General features: G+C 44.4%; 1 protein-coding gene across 1 annotated transcript in view; it reads right to left on the reverse strand.

Annotated features, from left to right (window-relative positions):
- LOC138492064 (uncharacterized) overlaps positions 1 to 21,787 on the reverse strand; it is a 194,896-nt gene that overhangs the window by 90,466 nt on the left and 82,643 nt on the right. The window contains exons 4-5 of the mRNA XM_069619018.1: positions 13,585 to 13,728; positions 12,062 to 12,411 (exon numbers count right to left, since the gene is read on the reverse strand). Coding sequence (XP_069475119.1) covers positions 12,062 to 12,411; positions 13,585 to 13,728 — 494 coding nt within the window. The remainder of the gene's footprint in view (positions 1 to 12,061; positions 12,412 to 13,584; positions 13,729 to 21,787) is intronic.

Below are 21,787 nucleotides of genomic sequence, written 5' to 3' on the forward strand. Positions count from 1 at the left end.
GATGGTGTCATAGCAGCCAGGAGTAGTTAGGTGTGTGGTGGCCATTTTCACGTAGTCTTCCAAATTAACCTGATCTGGCCCAATTCCCCCTTAATATAAGCCTCCCCCCGTCACGAGTTTACTAGAAACCTTTCACTAATACCTCTAACTTACCATGGTCTTTCACTTCTCCCCCATTCAACCATATGTATTTTCTCTCTAGCTCGACTATCCAGTCCTCTGGCACCCCAGCATGGGTAGGACCAGCACACCATTCTCTTGAAGCATATGATACAACTCAAAGGGTAAGACACTTTACCTCCTCCTTGCCCAGTTTATCTCAGGGCATAACTGCCTTTATATAAATCCCCTAACTGACTAACATTCGTCTCTCATTTCTTCTTTCCTTGGTACCATGTCCTTGTCTGTCTCTAAATTGAAATTGCCAACCTGTCGTTCCATGACCTATGTATATATGGATATGTTATTGTTGTTATAACTAACTGACATGTCACTAACACCTATTGCCAACACATGACTAATCACCTCACATGGGTGTCACAATACACTTGGGATTTCTAAATTTGGTAACATGCTATATTAACGGGTGTCTTGAACAAATACAAATGTACATAACGCATTGATTTCATTGTTGTCACTACAATGGGTACACCACATAACTGCACCACCAATTCACAAAACCACCAGCCTTGATAAAGACTAAGGTTGAAACGCGCGTCGGCTGTGGCTGTGTAAAGCTATCCATGTGTTGAAACTGACTAAGAATTGTATTAGTGCTGTTCAACGAATAGAAATAAAACAAATCACGTGCGAAATTCAAAACTAATCTGCCTCATCCTTCACCACTAATTTCTACTTAACCAACGGATATAGGACTACGATACCCTACCAGCGCCTATAAGTTCCATAGTTTGTCCAAACCCCACGAATTGTTTTTACAAACAGGAACCCTGGAGTTGGTTCCCTGACAAACAAGAACTAGGCTGCAGGTCGTAATAAAGTACCAAACTAAAAATAGGAGTGCGCAGGAGTGAGGGAGTTCCGCCTACCAAACTCCAACCTTCCTTTCAAATTTCAATCCAGGGACCAGATCCCCAGCAGCACTCCAACCTAACATGGCGAACTATCTGGAATCAAGAATTACGGATACCAAGAACCTCTTTGCACCTAAAGGATCAACAGTGCATGCATTCCCACCCACCCCAAGGGCGCCTGACAACCTTAGGCAACTTTTCATCAAATTAGAAAGGCTATGTACCAAGGAAATAAACAAATTTTGGGAGAGATTTACCCTCCAAACTTACCTAGAACAGGAGAAAATCCCAAGGGGCCTACGAATCATTATTTTCCCAGACTTCACCGACCCGGATGACGCTGACCTAGCAGCCAAATGGGAAGAAAACCTTATCATGGGCTCCAAAACAATGATGGAGTTACTACTAGAACATGCTGACAGAGCACACGGAAGACTTGTCATATTGATTGACCAACTCAAAGATGAGATCGAAACTAACAAAGCCCCTGCAGCAACCAAAGAAAAAAACTACAAAACCATGTACGAAATATTACGAATGCACCAAGATGAAGTTAAAATCAGGAAATGCAGGAAATTCGCAAGGGATGAAAGAGACTATCAGGACAACAGAGTCTTTACTTTCCAACCTAAATTTGACAACATACAAGGAAACAACTCAAAAGAGAGCTCGGTATCCTGCTCTCCAGCAACATCTGACGCAGACAGTGAACCAGAACCCGAACAAGGAACAAAGGACACCAATGACTCCAACCAGGAATCTGAGTCATTAGAAGAGGACAGAGAGGTACCACCTAAGCATATGGAAACTGAAAGAGAAGGTGACAGGGTACCATCTAGACTCTCTAGACAGCATGACCAAAATAGAAGCATTGGCTACAATTTTCTGGACGAGATCCAACGATACAGAAGAGGAACGAGAGCACCACAACCAAAACAACAGCAGCAACAGCCAATCGGTAAACAAGTACATTTTTTAGGCTCTACCCGGGGCAACATACCTCCAAGATTAGAACAAAGAGAGGTAAGAGAGCGGGATCCAAGAAACAACCAAGAAGAACAAGAAAGTGCTATCAGACTAACAAGATCCAAAACTCATCAACAACAACAAGCTCCGAGATAACTAGCCTAGTGACTAACCTCTCCAAATACACCCTATCAGAACATGACTCAGAAATTCTGAACAAAGGTCTCTCATTCGCACCAGTCAAGCACACCAACTTTGTGAATGCTCAAATTGACTTATTCAAATACATCAGAAAACTTAAACTGAAGAAATTCTTTTCTAAGCAAGTCAAATGGAAACAACCTACGCCAACAACATTGCCACTGAGCACCTTGGACATGGAACACCTAAAAGGTACACATCTCCTTACCAACCTGGACCTTTCACCAGAACAAGAAACCCAAACGATGTCGCAAATTATGCAGGACCTCGATATTGAGGAAAGCAACCTCAGGATACCTGAAATGAAGCAGAAATCCAAATTTACTCCCAACTTCCAAGGGGACAATGCAATTGACATTTTTAGCCAGGCAGTCACAAGTGACCTCCAAGCACTAGAAGATCGCGCAAGACGGAATCCCTCAATGAGAGACGACAACATTACCAGCAAAGAAAGACTAGCTCTCAAGATACTGCAGGATAACCACCAAATTGTCATCAAGGAAGCTGACAAAGGCGGCAATGTGGTCGTAATGGACAGAGAAGACTACGTGAAAATGGCCACCACACACCTAACTACTCCTGGCTGCTATGACACCATCAACCAGAACCCAACTAAAGAAATCATAACGAAAACCAGAAACATGCTGTCTAAATGGCACAGGCGCGGACTATTATCAGATGATGAAATCAAATACTTACAACCATCACACCCCAGGATGCCAACAATATACTTCTTACCTAAGATTCACAAGAAATTCGAACTTAGACCTGAAGGACGACCGATTTTGAGCGGAATAGGATGGGTGACTGAACCCTTGAACAAATACATCAACAATGTCCTGGCACCCGAGGTCCCTAAGATACCTACCTTTCTGCGTGACACCATGCACACCTTGCTGATCCTTGAAGAAACCGTATGGAGTGAAGACTACACTCTCGTTACCCTTGACGTGAAAGCGCTCTACACATCAATTGACCATGGACTAGCCCTTAAAGCAATTGACTTTGCATTTAACAAAGCATCTGCCTCATTTTGGTCCCATTTGGAACTCACGAAAGAATTTTTGGAATTCTCACTAACTAATACCGTATTCCTCTTTGAACAACAATACTACAAACAAACAAAGGGGATTGCAATGGGGGCTACATATGCTCCCTCAATGGCCAACCTCTTCATGCACCACTATGAACAAGTGCATGCATTTACCAACCATGAATTCAACAAACTAATCCATATTTGGATGAGATACATCGACGACATTTTGATGATATGGCGTGGAACCAAAGAGGAACTGGACTCATTCAAACTCTACCTAAACCAAAACACCTTTGGTCTCGAACTAACAGGCATCTCAAGCAAAACAACCATTGATTTCCTAGACATTACCATCACACCAAATGGTAATAAACTAACAACTGCTACTTTCAGAAAACCAACAGAAGTCAATTCTGTCCTTCATGCCTCAAGCTGTCATAAGAAATCAGTAATCAACAATATCCCCAAGGGGGAATTCTTACGAGCCAAAAGGAACTGCAGCGACCTCCCAGCTTTCGGAAATGAATGCACCACACTCAAAAATCGCTTTCAAGAACGAGGATACCCTGAACAAGCTATCCAAGCTGCAATAAGCATGGCCCATAACAGAGAACGAAGTACACTCCTGACGCCCAAGGTACATACCAGAAACAAGGCAACAAATGACAGTCCAATAAGATTTATCACCCAATTTTGCAGTGACAGTTACCAAGTACAGAAGAGTTTAAAAAGACACTGGCATATCTTGGCAATGGATGAAGACATCAAGGCATGGATTCCTGATAAACCCAATCTAACATTTACTAAAGCTAGAACACTCAAAAACATTCTTAGTCCATCTTTTTTGGCACCAATTACAAAACCCAGCAGCAATTGGTTAACAGACAACAAACCAGTAGGATTCTACAAATGTGGAGCATGCTCCATGTGTAAATTTGCCAGTACAACAAAAACTGTAGTCTTCAGCACTATTGAAACACACACAATTGAACAGTACATCAATTGCAAATCAAAATTCGTGGTCTATGTTATCACCTGTGTCTGTAAACGCAAATACATTGGAAGCACAAAAAGAGAGCTTAGGACAAGGATTAGGGAGCACCTTAACTCTCTACACTTGCAGGATTCCAGATACCCGCTGGCACTACATTGGCAAGAACACCACCAGTGGGACAACAAGGAAGATATCACCTTCACAGGCCTTGAGAAAATCCCTATCAACATAAGAGGTGGAAACCGTGAACTACAACTGCGTCAAAAAGAAGCCAAACTGATATGCCGATACAGATCTGTAACCTTCGGCCTAAACAGTGACCATGACTTCCATGTATTCCTGTAAATGTTTGATGTACCAATGCGCTACTGAACCAATTGATTTTGATGCCATACCTTAATTGGCTCAAACATTTTTTCTGCTGTACCCAGCATACACATCCAATAACGTAATGACCAAACCTACCATGGCTACACCACCAATCGGTATTGATCACCCCCCCTGCCAGCTCACATTACTATGTGTAACATACTCCACACAATATCACCTCCGTTTCTTTATATCCTGCTTGCCACTGGCACACACAGCTCAGGCGCCGATCCCGGCCCCTGGGACAAGCCCCTAGCCAATATAGCCTGTCCGTATGTGCTAAACTTCCTTAACAAGTAGTGTATGCATTTTACAGGTAATTTACCGGCATCCACCCACCAAACTTACATTGAGACTACTTTATGCCCGCCTTATTCATCATTCCTCCACCCCCAATTGTGTTCCATTCCACCTCCCCCCCTTCTCCCTTACCATGTCCATGCCAACACAGGACCAAACCACTTCTGATCAGCCTAACTGACAAGCCTATCCCTGTGCCCTTATCAATCATCCAATCAAATCGCTCGATTGAGCAGCCAACCGCAGTAGACCTTACATATAAACAGGAAGTCAAGCCAATTTGCAACTAATCAGGATAGCGAACGTGACGAGATAGCTGATTCATGCCAGCCGGCACAGGTAAGCCCTGCCAAACTTAGGTCCTGTATTATCAACCGCCAGCACCTATTTTAGCTCGCTCTATCCAAACACTGCAACCGCGTCTCTCTTACCCGGCCGCTCTATAACCGCCAGCATCCAATTTAGTTCACTCAATCCGAACGCTAGTTGCTGAGAATTCATAATTCGCACGCAACCGCGTTCCTCTGTTACCCGGCCGCATTACTCAACGCCAGCACCCATTTTGCTCGCTCTCCAAACACTAGCTGCAGACTACTCCCCATGCAGCCGTGTCTCTCTTACCCGGCCGCAGTATTAACCGCCAGCACCCATTTTCAGCTCACGCCATCCAAACACTAGCTGCTGACATTTCACTATCTCCTCATGCAACCGCGTCTCTCTTACCCGGCCGCATTATAACCGCCAGCACCCATTTTTAGCTCGCTCCATCCGAACACTAGTTGCTGACAATTCATTGTTTCGCACGCAACCACCTTCCTCTCTTACCCGGCCGCACTACTAAATCGCCAGCACCCATTTTGCTTGCTCCATCCAAACACTAGCTGCTGACATTTCACTAATTCCTCACGCAACCGCGTCTCGCCCACCCGGCCGCTCATCTTGACATACGCTTCCCAACACCAACACATTATAACCCCTTGCCAATACAGACAACAGTCTTCCCAATCCTCCTTTACCAAATTAACCTGATCTGGCCCAATTCCCCCTTAATATAAGCCTCCCCCCGTCACGAGTTTACTAGAAACCTTTCACTAATACCTCTAACTTACCATGGTCTTTCACTTCTCCCCCATTCAACCATATGTATTTTCTCTCTAGCTCGACTATCCAGTCCTCTGGCACCCCAGCATGGGTAGGACCAGCACACCATTCTCTTGAAGCATATGATACAACTCAAAGGGTAAGACACTTTACCTCCTCCTTGCCCAGTTTATCTCAGGGCATAACTGCCTTTATATAAATCCCCTAACTGACTAACATTCGTCTCTCATTTCTTCTTTCCTTGGTACCATGTCCTTGTCTGTCTCTAAATTGAAATTGCCAACCTGTCGTTCCATGACCTATGTATATATGGATATGTTATTGTTGTTATAACTAACTGACATGTCACTAACACCTATTGCCAACACATGACTAATCACCTCACATGGGTGTCACAATACACTTGGGATTTCTAAATTTGGTAACATGCTATATTAACGGGTGTCTTGAACAAATACAAATGTACATAACGCATTGATTTCATTGTTGTCACTACAATGGGTACACCACATAACTGCACCACCAATTCACAAAACCACCAGCCTTGGTAAAGACTAAGGTTGAAACGCGCGTCGGCTGTGGCTGTGTAAAGCTATCCATGTGTTGAAACTGACTAAGAATTGTATTAGTGCTGTTCAACGAATAGAAATAAAACAAATCACGTGCGAAATTCAAAACTAATCTGCCTCATCCTTCACCACTAATTTCTACTTAACCAACGGATATAGGACTACGATACCCTACCAGCGCCTATAAGTTCCATAGTTTGTCCAAACCCCACGAATTGTTTTTACAAACAGGAACCCTGGAGTTGGTTCCCTGACAAACAAGAACTAGGCTGCAGGTCGTAATAAAGTACCAAACTAAAAATAGGAGTGCGCAGGAGTGAGGGAGTTCCGCCTACCAAACTCCAACCTTCCTTTCAAGTATTTGAAATCAGCATCACATAATGGATGAAAATACATTACAGCGAGGTACCACAGGTACTAAAAGCACCGCTGACATTTCTCAAGAAGATTTGGCAAAGGTCCCCTGCATCTTATGGACCACAAGTCCTTATGATCTGGGGCTTCTGAAAGGGATAGGAGCAGTAAAAAAAATAAAGCTGAAGCCAGGAGCCATTTTACCAATAGCTAGACAATATCCACTGCCAAGGGAGACAGACAAGGGTATCTATGAGACCATCCCAGTACCATCTGAATCACTGTGCAACACTGCAGTGTCGCCTGTCAAAAAGGCTACAGGGGGGTTGTGGTGTTTTATGCAGACCTTGCACCCTTTGAACCACATTGTAGAAGCAGAGTTTCCGTTAGTTCCGAAGCCAGTGACAATTTTGTGTAGCATTCCAACAGAAGTTAGCCACATCACGGTCATAGATTTGAAGAATGAGTTCTTCTCTATACCATTACACCCAGATTCACAAGACTTAACTTCATTTGTATATAGAAATAAGAAGTGGAAACATACAAGACTTCCTCAAGTGCATTGTGAATCACCTTGCATATTTAACAGAGTACTTCAAATGGACTTAGGAAATGTAAAATTAGACAACGGTTATACAGTACGCACACGACATATTGATTAACAGCAAGACAGAGACACATTGTGGTCTTGGAGAGGGCCGGAGCCCCCTCCCGCACCACCATCTGCATCTGTGCCTGGAACCCAGCCACGTGCGGCAATCCGCGCACCCCCATTGGTGCAATCCTGTGCACCTTTATCTCTTAAGGTGAGCACTGCTTCTCTACTGATGCCCATGCCAACAAGGAGCATCACTTGATTTCATCCATCCACAAAGGCACTTGTTCTGTTTTCATTGCTTTGATTTTGCCCAGTCTGCCTGCCCTTAGCATGGCCTCCCGTTGCCTTGCCAGGCAACTGATTCATACTTCACGGAAGCACATCCGCCAGTTGGCGGAAGCCAGCCCGTTTACAGATAAGGCCCGTGCTAGAAAGGGCCCTGTTCTGTGCCTGTTCGTGCACTGGTTGCGCCAGTGTGATAAACTTTGGAGGTAAGACATTCTTGACCCTGGAACTGGCCTCACAATTGGCACCAAAGAAAATGCCACAACCCATTTGGATAGCATGTTACCTAGTGCAAAAGACACTATGATCAAAGGCGCGCGTATCAACGCCAGATCCCTCCCAGCTCATGTACTTAATATTGCTGACCTTATTACAACTGAAGACCTTGATTTCCTTGCCATCACAGAAACGTGGTTACACGCAGCATCTAGTCCATCATTATCCTTGGCAATTCAAGATAATTACACTATCACTAGATGTGATAGGAACTCTAACCAAGCTAAAGGTGGCAGCCTTGCCTTCATCTTCAAGAGTTCTCTTGAACTTAGACCCATTCCTAATTTCCAGATCCCCTCTGCTGAATCACTATTCATTAAATTGCCTTTATCGCCCAACCAAACTGCCACAGTGCACCTTATCTATCGGCCACGAGAGCCATCTCCACCTTCTCAGAGGACACCTCCTCCCTCCTCGGAGCTAACACCAAGCCTAATTCACGAAGTATAATAGTTGGAGATTTCAATGTTGGTTTCCAAGACCCCAACGATTTCAAAGCTCTTGACCTAGCCACCACATTATCAGACTTAAGATTCACCCACCACATCCATGAGCCTACCCACATCAAAGGGAGAACCCTCGATTGGCTTGCGGATCTGAATTGCATGGTGAACCTGATGTCAGTCTCACCATGTATCTGGTCTGATCATCATAAAATAATTGTCTCAATAAAACCCACTCCAGAGCCCCAACCTAATAGTGCACCTGACATACATACCTGAAATAAGAAGGACATCACGAAGCAGAAACCTCTCCCTCAAATCCTTCCCTTTCTCAATAACCACTCCTCATCCTACTCTGACCCCAGAGTGTTAGTGGATATCTATAATCATACCATTCTAAAAGTGCTTAACATTATAGCTCCTTTAAAATTGCGCAAACCAAAACCACGCCCCCATCTCAATTTGTGGTTAAGAGATCTTTGCGAAGCGAAAAGAAATGCTGAAGTGCGTTGGAAAAGTCTCCCTTCAGAAGCCAATAAAAGTATTTTGATTATTGCCTTCACTAACTATAAAGATGCCATATTTCTAGCAAAAAAAGATACCTACAATAAACGAGTTTTGCAAGCTGTATCCAACACTAAAGAGATCTTCAGTATCCTTTCAATTGGCCTCATCACGACCTCGGCGGTAACCCTTAAATCCGGCAGTAGCGCTATTACCGCCGGATTTAAGGGTTTGCCGAATCAGGGCTTTAGCGGATTTCGCCCCAGCTCTTGGCTGGGGGAAAATCCGCCGAAAATTTGTGCTATTACCGCCGGCGGGAAATCCGCCGGCGGTAAGAGCGCAAATTTTCCCCATTGAGCCCAATGTGGAATGGGGCATTACCGAATGGGCTCAATGGGGAATGGGGACTTCCAAGTCCGCCCAACTCGTGATCCCGCGCTATTAGCGCCGGGGGCTATGGCGGTCGCGCTAATAGCCCCCGCGCTAATAGCGTTAGCATTACCGCCGAGGTGGTGATCAGGCCCAATATCCTCAAAGAACTTGAGTCTCCCATAGCCCCTTTAGACAAGTGCATCACTGACACCGCCTGTTGTACCAATATCCAAAAAGAGCTTCTCGACAAAATCTCCACACTGCCACCTAAAATTAAGTCCAAAAAAATGTAACCTACTCTCAGACCCAGTACCTAATTCTACCACATACAACATTCCCGCTACTCTGCACTCATGCAAACCTTTAAGCTTTTCATTCCTGTCTACCTGGGAAGTTGAAAACATTATCAAGAAGCTGAAACCTTCCAATTGCCAAGGCGATTCTTGCCCTGCACCTATCATCAAGGAGGACGCTCACAACCTAGCTCCTTTCATTTCCACTTTTATAAACGCATCCTTTAAATCAGGAACAGTCCCTGATAACCTTAAGGATGCTTGGCTTATCTCCTTAACCAAAAAACCCACCCTCGACCCTAATAACCCTTCTAACTATAGACCTATCACCACAGTGCCTTTTCTTCTAAGAATCCTGGACAGTGCAGTTTATCTACAAATCCAGAACTATTTAGAATCTAACAAACTCCTGGGTCTACGGCAATCGTGCTTCCGTCCTAGACACAGTACAGAAACTACCCTTATTGATCTTAAAACGCAAATTGAAGACATAAAAGACAACGGCAAGCTGGCCCTCCTACATCTGCTTGACCTCTTGGCAGCTTTTCACTATTCCAACATTCCCTCTCTAAAGCACTTTCATGTTGAGTGCCTGCAACATGTAAGTATTTCCACTGTATGCTCTGCCAACAATCCTTGCCAGTATTGCCACTGTAAATCACATTTGTGATGCTGTACCCACAATATATGCCAGCATTGCCAAAGCAAATCATGTTCATGAAGTTGTGCTCACAAGCATTGCTTCAGTGCATACCTTGCTTCAGGAAGCATCAAAGTACTTTACAAATCATTGGGGGAAGGATACGATGAGGAAAGCACAGATACAAGGGAGCGGGGAGCCAACAGGCAAGGGGGGGCAGATCATATGGTGGCAAAGGATCTACTAACCAGGGGAGGAAATAATGGGGAGCAGATCACCCAGTTACAGGTTAGGTCAGTATTGGAAGGTCGTGTTCACCAAGGAGTTAGGGAGGCATCACTCATTGAAGAGGAGGGTCTTGAGGTCCCTCCTGAAATTCAGAAGTGAGGGGATGCATCTGGTGTTGACTGGGAGAAGGCCTGCATTCTGGTTCTTTCCTGGAACCAGCAGAGTTCAAGTCAGCACATGTCCTTGCATCGCATGATGCTGCACCCACATGCTTCCTCCTCCATGGTTGTTAGCTCCCTTGTTTCTCTGCTCCCCTCACTTTATTCTCCCCCTTATAATTGCAAAGCATCCCACACTTCTCAAAGCTAGATCCTCGCTCAATAAATACCCTAATAATAATAATAAAGTATGTGCCAACATTCCCAGGGTAAATTACTTTCATAAACTTGCACCACCCCACAACATTTGCCAGCATTTCCCCAGCACATTTCTTTAACAAAGCTGAGCCCAGAATACATACATGCCAAAATTCCCTTTGTAAATCACTTTTTTCATGATCATGTGCCCACAATGTATGTCGTCATTGCCACTGGAAAATCACTTTCATGATGCTGCACCCACAAAATATGCCACTATTACCAGAGTGAATCACTTTAATTAAGTTGTGCCTACAATATCGGGCACATTGCACCTTTAAATCCCTTTTATGATGCTGCACCCACAATTTATACCAGTAGTGACACTGTAAATCACATTTGTGATGCAGCACCTGCAACATATGCCAGCATTGCCAGTGTAAATTACTTTCATGAAGCTGCACAAACAATATATGCAAGCATTCACACTGTAAATAACTTTGCGGATGTTGTTTATGTTTATGTTTATTGAGTTTATATAGCGCTGTACACCAAATCGCTTTACAGAATAACAACAGGTACAGTAATGAATGAAGCATAATTTGCAAACATGAAACAAACCAGTGGTACAGTATTTAGAGCAATTTACTCAGAGGGGCGACGGGGAAGGGGGGAGGTGAACTTGCAATATCACACTCACAGCAAGTCACTAACCAGCTTCGCCAATCAAATAGCATCCTTATTGCAAGCTCACTTCCCCAGCTCACCTAAGAGATGTCAAACATACTGAAAGTGCACTATTCGTCTTTACCAGAAAAATATCATGCTTAGTTTGAGTGCACTACCCCGCTTCATCAACCAAATGGCATTCATAGTAAGTGTACTGCCCTCTTAATGAAACCAATACCATTCACATCACATGCTAAAAAAAACTATACAAATACCACAAGATCTATGTGTGTAACATAAATATACTTTTCCCCATAAAGTACCGAGCCTGTTAGCTGCGTCCATTGTTGGCGGTGCTAGAGATGTTACAGCAAGTGGGGTGTTCAAATTGCCTTGTCAATTAAACCCTTCTTCCATAGAATGCCCCTGAACCCCCATGCACTTTAATTAAGCATCTGCATTGAAACACTCACCTCCAGAGACAGCAAGGGTGGGTTTTCAGTGCACGCCAGATAGAAGTTCGTCCCAGTGAAATTCAAAGCGATGGGAAGCTTATTCACTTTGCTCAGTGACTCCAATGCTTCCGTAACCTTCTTCGAGTAGTGTGGCCGATTGCCTGAGATGGCCTCTGAGGTTGGCTTTGAGTCACTCAGAAAGTTGTGCAACTCAGAGACCGAGTGTGAGTCACCCAGGATGTTTTGTAGGATAGACATTGACACAGGGTCCTTTAGAAGTTTATCTAGGATAGATATTGATTGGTGGTTGGCCAGACGATTGGGTGCAATGTTCCCACTTACTGAGTACTGATGGATGTCCATAGTACCTGTAAACAAAGAGGTCAACAGAAAAGGTCATTGATCTGGCAGGCAGGACATAGCAAGCCTTTTTTAACACATTTATTCAGCAGGCAGGCTCAAAGGGACATTTGATTAGTGGTGCTCAATGTCATAAGTGTGCTCAGCTGTCATCGGAATGACTTTGCAGCATTCGTATTCCGGTCCGAGTTGGTAAAATATTTTAGGGTGAAAATCACAATTTACCTCTATTGTTGATCATTTTATTTTGGGTTAGACATTTGGGAACCACCTCCTTATCTCCCTGTAAGTCACCAATAACTCTGATCCCAAAATTCTGCATGATGCCTGATCCCATATATATATGCCACTCGCCTGACTACCCGTCTTCATCCTGACTAAATGACTCCCTCTAAAATCTCTTATCACCTTATCAGCATTAATCAAGCTGCGACTTAGGTCTTCTATTTAGACCCATCTGCCCCCCTCCCAACAATGACTAGCCCAGACTGAAAGTGCACTAATTTATAAGATCTTGGTTTCGCCGCATCAGATAACATATTCCTCAGTGTCACTGCAAAACCCATAAAACATGACGTCACTTAGAATATGTATATATCTAACCCGCACTCATCAATGCAATGGATTTCGCATCTTCTTCTCTCATTATCCTACTATCCCCCCCCCCACAATTGTTACGAAGGCATGTGCAGCGAGCCCACAAAAAGTGGCAGAAGAGCGTTATATACTTCAAATTTCTTCTAAGGAAATACCACAATTTTGCATCATTTCAGTAGGAAATTAGTAGATCCTGAGTACTCTTTTCTAAATAGATAGATTGTATTTTTCTTAGCACATGGTTGAGGGTTTTCTGCAAGGCACATAGAAAACTGGAGCATTATTTGAAAGCACAGCGTTGACCATACTGCTAAGAGCTGTTTGGCCAATGGGTTTGGACGTCTTTGGCAAGGTCATCAGGTACAACTGTAGCTCACCACGGAACCCTTGCAGCCCCTCAAGACCACGAAAGGGTGTTCGTTATTTGGGGAAGGCTAGAAGTCAACAGAATAAAAAGAGCAACCACTTTCTGGCATTCTGCTCCTGATACCATCACTGTCAGTGACCCACCAATGGGCATGAAGACCACTCATACTTCGATTAGGGTTACTAGAGTGGGTGCCCGTGCTGGACAGTCGTCTTACCTCCTTCTCCTTGGAGCACTGGCTTGGCCACGACTGTACGCCCATCCCTGAACAATTCCTTCTGATTCTTGTCTTTCACTTTTGCCTTGTACTGATTAAAATGTCTAAATTCCATGTTCTGTTTGCTAATGAACCTGGAACGGTCTGCAAAAAATGGGAGATTAACTTGTAACAAAGGTTGTGCAAAGGATAAACTCATTCAAATCCCCAACCCAGGCACCCCACAAATTGCAAGCTCTTTTCATTACTGGATTAATGGTATTGATTGGAGGTACAAAGAGGTGAATAGATGCATCCATTGTTACACAGAGTGGCAGAGGCAGCGCCAGGGCTTAGCAGCTCCTTGTAAAAAATCACACACAGAGCCAGCATGGGAGCTGGGACTTTCTCTAATGGGGATCTCATTACATGAATGTTTCAGGAACATTAGAAGGCAACTGTAACAATTATACTTTCTTACAACATTAAGTCTATAGACGTCTTGGCATCCAGCGAAGCAAAGACGAGATATTGTAAGCAATCAATAATGCTACAAATTACAATTACGTACTTGAGAGGACAGAGCATAGAGATCATGAGAGGGTTACCTCAGCACCATGCACAGAGTTACCCATAATGTGAGTTACGGAAGGAGACATGCCCAGCGTATCTGACAGTTTCAGCCATGGAGTGTTAGAGTCATGGGGTAGCCTAAACCACCCCCCTAGTGTCCACAGGAGCTGAGCTAATCCCTATGGAGCCATGTTTAACAATGTCATGCCTTTTGTTTGAACATAAAGGCTTGGAGGGGACTTACCTGGTAATGTTCTAGGGCAAAGTATCACCATAATGTAGAATCTTGGTATGCGATTCCATTGCCTCCCTTATGTCTATATTTGTGTTTATGAAAAATGCCACCTCATTACAAGTGCATACACTTCATTACAGGTGGGAATTTTTTTTTTTGCCTTAGGTGGCATTGCAAGTCAAATACCACTGGATGTAAATGCCACTCTGTTACAAGATGGAATTTCACATTTAAAATAGGTCTACTTTTCTTTCCACCTATGAACAGTAGTGATATGGAAATGTACAGAACAAAAAATAACACATGGATTTTATGGAATTCCACCAGCTTCACTCGTTGCCATTAAGGCAGGATTCCATGCTCATCATGTTATGAACTGGGAAGCCACCCCCAAGCGTGATAAGCCATCATTTCTGGCTTTCAACTGAGAATACTGCTGAAGCTGTATTGAGGCTCTATGTCATTCATTGAAGATAAATGCATGAGATTGCATGTATAGTGCTGTGAATGCGTAAGACTCTTCCATTCTTTCTTCAACTTCATATGAACTAGTGGAACTATCCAAAGTTGCAGAGTGCAGTAGATAAGGGAACTTGAAAGACATTTGAGAGGAAACTGTCTGGGAATGTTGTGGCTGCTCTGCTGGGATTGATGGAAGGATGGTTGGTCAGTCTTGGTAGTGGTTTATGGGCACACAGGAAAAGACACTGGCCCTCATTACAAGTGTGGCGGTCTGGAAATAGCAGGGCCGATCGCACCGTACTGGCACCCCTTTCTGGACCGCGATGCCAGAAACTCCAGGCCCACAAATGAGACCTACAGTGCTACCATTGCTGGCACCACCGTGAACACGAACAGCGGCTGCACCCTCAGGCTGTGCCTAAAACACTTACACAGCGGTTGTAAGGGCACGTTCCGAGTTCTGAAAACACGGAAACACTGGCATAAAAATGCTGGTGTCACCGTGAATACAGCGCCAGAAACACCAGCATCGCGGATCAGGCATAAAGCAGTTTCAGGTGTGCAGCAACAGGCCACAGGTGGCCATAATCAGTCAAGATGCACAACAAGAGCACTATGAATGCTAAAAAGAACCACACCCCACACACCTTCCAACACAACCATGCTGGTAGCAACAGTAAAAGTCTTGGAGCTGGGGGCCCTGCATGCAGGGATCCACTATGAACTTCAATTGAAAGAGGCAGAGAGGCAGCGGAGGCAGCTGAGGCGTCGGTGGAGAAGGATGATGATGATGGCCATGCACATGAACAATGGCCAGCAGGTGCACCTTAACCTACATAGTTGATTTAATCCAGCTTGACATCCTGAGACTAATCAACATCAGGACTGCCATACCCTTCTTACCCAAGGTAGTTTCGATGCTGCATTTATTGGTCACCGGCACCTTCCAACACACAGTGGGAGAGCTGCACGGGTTACCCCAACTCTGTTACTATGCTTACTGTGCAAGTACAGAGGAAAAAAGAGCAGGGTAGGTAGGGGGAAGGGATGGGACAGGGGCAGAGGAGAGGGGGTAAAGTGCAAAAGGTGCCCAGGGGGATGGGCAAGTGCTGAGGGCAGCCACAAGGGGCAAGTGATGGGGGAGAGGGGAAGGGAGAAGTGCAAAGGGGAGCCACAAGGGAAAATGCAGGGGAGGTGGGAAGTGAAGAAGTGCGGAGGAGCTGTGGACCAGATTCAGGCTGGTCTGTGGGAGGAGGGGGCAGAGGCAAGTGCTGGAAGGGATGCTAGGGGAAGGGATGCTAGGGGGGGACTGGTCAAGTAAGACTTGGCCCCTGAAGACTCATAAGGAACCAGTCACAGCGGCAGAGGGATATTAGCACGGGACAGGGGGAGGAAGGAGGAGGAACAAAGGAATGTCTTGAGAAGTTTTTGGAACTTAAGGAGATCCGGCTCCAGTATGAGGGTTGCAGGGAGACCATTAAAGAGGGAGGATCCGGCCGAGGAAAGGGGTCTACCTCCACTCTCTGCTTGGAGAAGCATCTAAACTGCAGAGAGTTGGAGCTAGAGGACCCAGTAACTCTAGCAGATAGCTATTAAGGGAGCGAAAGCTGGATGTAGAGAGGTCCCAGGCCCCAGACTGCAGTGCGGATGATGCAGAGTGTCTTGAATTTGATCCTTGTGGTCACTAGGTGATAACGAAGTGATCATAGGGCTGGAGAGATGTGATCCCTGGGATTGAGGCCAATGATAAGTCTTGCAGACCTGCTCTTGATTAGTCAGAGATGGGGGGGGGAGAAGAAAGAGGCAGATTGAGGAAGAGGCTGTTACAGTAGTCCAGCCTAGAGAGAACCAGTACTCTGGAGACATTGAGCTTCTGGGGGAAGGTGAGGAAAGGTAGAATGCATCTGAGGAGGTGGAGCTGAAAGTTGGACTTCTTGGCAAGGTCTGGGATGTGCAGAGAAAAGGAGAGAGAGAGGAGTCAAAGATGACTCACAAGAGGGTGAGGGGGGAATGGAGGGTGGCAGGACAGTGGGAGGAAAACAGGGAGCAGGTGTCCCAATGAGAAGGATCTCGGCCTTCCTGGCATTAAGGCAGAGATCGTTAGCCAAGCACCATGCCTGAATAGCAGCCAGACAGTCAGTTATGAGGAAGGGCGGAGATGAGGTAGAGGAAGGAAGCTTGAAGAAAACTTGAGTGTCATCAGCATAACACTGGAAGTGAGGAGAGAAAGTGGAGATCAGGTGGGCCAGGGGGGCAGGGTAGATGTTGATAGCTATAGGATAGAGCCCTGAGGGAGGCCACAGGTAGAGTGCGATGGAGGAAAGAATAGGGCCCAGTTGTACCTGGGAGCGTCAGTTAGAATACAATACCCACTGCCAGTATTGTCTTCAGTGGCACCAGAGAAAAGTACATTTGCACCAAAAAGAAAAGAATTCAAAGGCAGCGCTGATAGGCTGCCAGCCCAGAATTTCACTGAAAAAGAAATGATTCTGCCTTTTTAAATTGACTGCACCTTGATGCCCTTTTTCATCTGTTCAACAGTACACAGTTCTGATCCAGTGAGACCTAGCTATCTCCATTCATATTCAGGTGGTGCTTCAGCACAAGGGGGCATTTCTCACTGAATGACAGGCTGTGTCATGCAAGATCTGTGAAATAACAAAGAACTCCACTCCAAGCCATAGGAAAAAAAGCTTTACTTTGCAATAAAATATCACAATTCAATTCTTTAAAATAAAGTCCCCTCTCTCCTACCTCATGTCAGTTTCAATGAATCTTTATTTAGACAGATGCCTGTGCATTAGAAACATGACAGGGGCTCTTGAAAGATTCAGGAAATTAATGTGAGAAGGCCGCATTTGAAAGTGACATCCCAGCAGAATTAACCCATGCGTAAAAACGGTTGCTTTTTGCAAATAAAGAAAATGCAGTTTAAAAGTGAAATGTTGTGTTAAGGACCTGTCCTTGCCTAGAAATGTGAGGTGGGTTTTGTTTGTAAACATATATGGGATATTTAATTCCAACAGATTTGCTTCCTGGTTCAGAAAAAAAATAATAAAGAAATAAATAAATGCATTTACTGTGCTGAAGCCACAGAACAGGTTTTTCCTGGCCTGGCTTCAAAGGACATTTGCTTTCTGGGAACAGGATCTGCCTTCCCACAAGGGGACCAGCATCTGGAAACTATGAATGGGCCAATAGGAGAATGTAACACGCTCATCAGACTCTGTGGCAGTGCTCTGCCAGATACAATAGATTCTGGGAACATAGGTGTGACTTTGTTAGCAACACCTCCCTTCAACTTAAACTGGGAGGCTTCAAAGGCCACTCCAGAGCAACATTTGGGAGTATGTCCTTATATGGGAGACAAAAGCTAGCCCATCTGGGACAAAAGACTGTTCGGAAGGAATAAACTTTAATACTTTTATCTCTGCAATTAGAAGATGCAGAAATGCGACAGTTTAACAGTTTAAATGTAATTTTGGTGGTATTAGCACAAGACATTGTTCATTCCCCTAGCATGTGGGGGGACGCAAATGGCGGAAAAAGATAAATCATGGGTAAAGTATCCATGGTGCAACTTTGGAAATGAATGCAAACATGCTTTATGATAATATGAACACATGTATAAAATTGCAGACTTATAAGTGAAATATTTCCCATCAAAAAGCGTGAAAGATTATTAGAAGGATGAAACAATGTCGTACAGACTGCTCTGTATGAAATATGCCATGTGTCTATGTGATTTGTAAAAGTGCCTCAACTGTAAAAATGTGCAATTTAGTGTCATAACTGATTTTTTGGCAAAATTAACTGTGGGAGGGCTTGGGCATAGTAAACCCACATCATAAAACTGATGTCATGTCTCTAAAGTCCAACCGGCTGACAGGAAGGTGGTAATAGTAAACCCTGACCAATCCAGTTGTTAGATGCATGTCAAGCCAAAGGCCTGCACTCATGGTAAATCTTGTGATGTCACCCGCCTTATAAAAGGTAGAGGCTCACAGAGACAAAGGACACACACAGACTCTTCTGAATTTTCCAGCTCCTGCATACCCAGACATTCCATATTCATCCTGCCAGATTCCAGATTCCACTGCCAGGCAAGAGCATAGCTGACCCTATCCAGGCAGCACCAATGATCCAGAAAAACTTAACTAAAAAATCCCAATAACTCAGGGAGAAAGGGGGAAAAGCTGTGTTACCCTTTTTAGAGTATCATGTGACCCGACCAGCTTCTTGCCCCACTAACTGTATGCCAGCTGTACCCTCGCTATCCAGTGGCCAGACAGGCCCAGCTTTTTTCTTCTAGGATAGCCCCTGCCGCAGTGACCAGTGATCAGTGAGCAGATATTGCCTTGGTGTCCAGAAACCCAGTTGTCTGTCCCAAATCCCAAACTCAAATGCTGCTGTGAGTATCACCCCATCCTATAGCAACACATAGCATACCCCATCTTGATACCTTGGGCCTCATTACAAGGTTGGCGGTAAGGGTTTAATGGCGCCGGTAAGGAGGCCAGTCCCGTTAAGCCCTTACAGCTGCATTACGAGGTCCCTTAGCGGGTCCCACTAAGGCCGGCTGGTAAAACCAGCCGTCCTTAACGGGAGCCACTAAAGGACCAGGGAGCTAATAACGGGCCCGGTAATTGTGGGCCCGTTATTAGCTCCAAGGTCCCTTAACGGGTCCCGTTAAGAACATGTGGTCAGACCACACGTCCTTTGCGGTTCCCACTAAGGGACCTCGGAATAGGGCGGTAAGGGATTACCGGCACCGGTCTCCTTAACGGTGCCCGGTATCCCTTACCGCCCAAGTCAGAATGAGGCTCTAATTCTCCCTAAAAAGAGGCACACTGTGTGAAGGGTTGCAACTGCAGCATAACCTTCCTATTCACGGGTGGCGTTTCTCTTTTCTAGCCACTAAATCTAGTTTAAGTGAAACTTTTCCTTTCCTTTCCAAATCGATTTTCTCTGTTCACTGCTTTTATTTTTAAAAGCAAATTTACTTTCCCAGTGAGAATCTCATCCTGTCATTAATTTAGAGTCACTCTTTCACTTGCATTTTATCCCTGTGATTTGCATCTGTCATTCAGCATAAAAACCGCATTCCGATTCTGTTTATTTCACCTGTTTTTCAAACCATTTTGACATTTAACTCTGTGAAAGTAAGAAAATGCTAATTCTATGCATGTGATTTGGCTGCACTGTGTTGTCACTTCAAAGTGGAATTTCTGAGCTGTATGCCATTGTAAGTACCTTTGCATGTAGTTTGCTAGTGTTCTTACATCCCTGATACTGTTAGAAATCATATTTACCTCATTTATTCAACCGCACATTAAATAAAATATTTAGTAATTCCGAATGCTATTTTATGCCATTGCAAAGGTTTTAAAATCCAATTTTGACTCTCATTTCGGATTCTGATTCTGTTTGCTGCCCAGTACACATGACTCCTTACTGCTCCTTTCTATCCACTCAAAATCTGATTAATAGGCGTTTGAGGGAGCATTGAAGGGGAAATCTTAGTTCGGGTGCTATCTACCTGAACAGTAAAATTGCTCCCATTCATTTGTGCTTTGGAAAGGTTATAGTAGAAGGTCAAACTACGTGTATTTCATCATTTTGCCCTGTAATTATCAACCCATTGGTAATTGCTGCCCAATATTAAATCTGTGATTTTATTTGAATTTAAAATAAATAAATATTGTATTACCACCCATCGGCCTGGTTCATGGTCCATTGTTACCAGGGGGATTTGTAAAAGGGGGTGTGAGACAGGTTGGATGCCAGCTCAATCCGAATTCTCAGAAATAAAGAAAAAGTATTTTAATTTTGCGCTGCATCCTAGGCTAAGGGCAAGAGTCCTGGTCTGGTGTGTGACGCCTGATTGGAATCCTTAACAACATGTTGCTAAAAAGTTGCAACACTGACAAGGACTAACGGAAACAAAGTCTCCCAGTACTGACTGTCTTAAGGGCATGCCAGTTTCCCCATAAAAAGTGAGCGAAAAGCACAGAGGAGTGCAGCAGAAGGCTGGGCTCCTCTGGTAAAGTCAGACTATGGTGTAAAACATCAGCAAAATGTTGGGGGGTGCACAACTGGACGGACAATTGCACATAAATGGGAATTTTTCCTAACAGCTCTAAATTTTGGTATCTGGTGAAATAGGCGCATAACATTATACTGGTTCAGAATGAGATTTTCTTCATTTGGAGGCAGATTTTTCAGGCAGACTTTAACTTCCCCCTTGTCGGGATCACAGGCCTGATAGTTTCTATGCATATTCTTCTCCGGAATCCTTGGTTTAGAGTCTGTAGCCGATATTACTACATGATGTTATGATAGGTTATTTATAACTCGCTTAATACATAGAGATTTCTAAGGGCAGACCTGGGGATCGAACCTGTGTTGCTCCGTGTTGTCTTGCTTCCAAAGCAAGCACATTGCCCCTAAGCTATCCTCAGTCTCACTTACTTTTCTTGCTTACTCTAGATCATTTCTCTTTTCCTCAAACGTTTTTAAATGGGGATTTGGTCCTGGGTGCTTTCACTGAGGAGTTCTCTTCAGCTTTCCCCAATGATAGCATAGGATGGACTGCTACATTGGTTAGTTGCCTGTCTATTTCCACCAGCACGGAGCCCCTCATGTTAGCCCGCCATCCTCTTCTTAATCTCTTGCTATGATTTCAATCAGATCACTTAGGCAGGAATCCAAGATTGAAGCGGACCCCTCATTCCTCCAGATGTTAGCATTTTCAGGCGTCTGGTCCTGGCTAGCCTGGGTAGAGGAGTTTTCGCCTCGGTCATAGGCTCTTTCCTTGGGCGTTTATTTGGCTGAGTAGACGCGGTAGGCAGTGGAGAGCGAAGTTGTCTCAGGAAAGCTATTGAATCCATTTTGTGCCCATGTTCATATTTTTTTATTTGTTTTCCATTATCCCCTGGTGGCTTTCTGATTTGT

The sequence above is a fragment of the Ambystoma mexicanum genome, chromosome 10 (genome assembly GCF_040938575.1).
Source record: "Ambystoma mexicanum isolate Mex_15411 chromosome 10, UKY_AmexF1_1, whole genome shotgun sequence".
Taxonomy (NCBI): Eukaryota; Metazoa; Chordata; class Amphibia; order Caudata; family Ambystomatidae; genus Ambystoma; species Ambystoma mexicanum.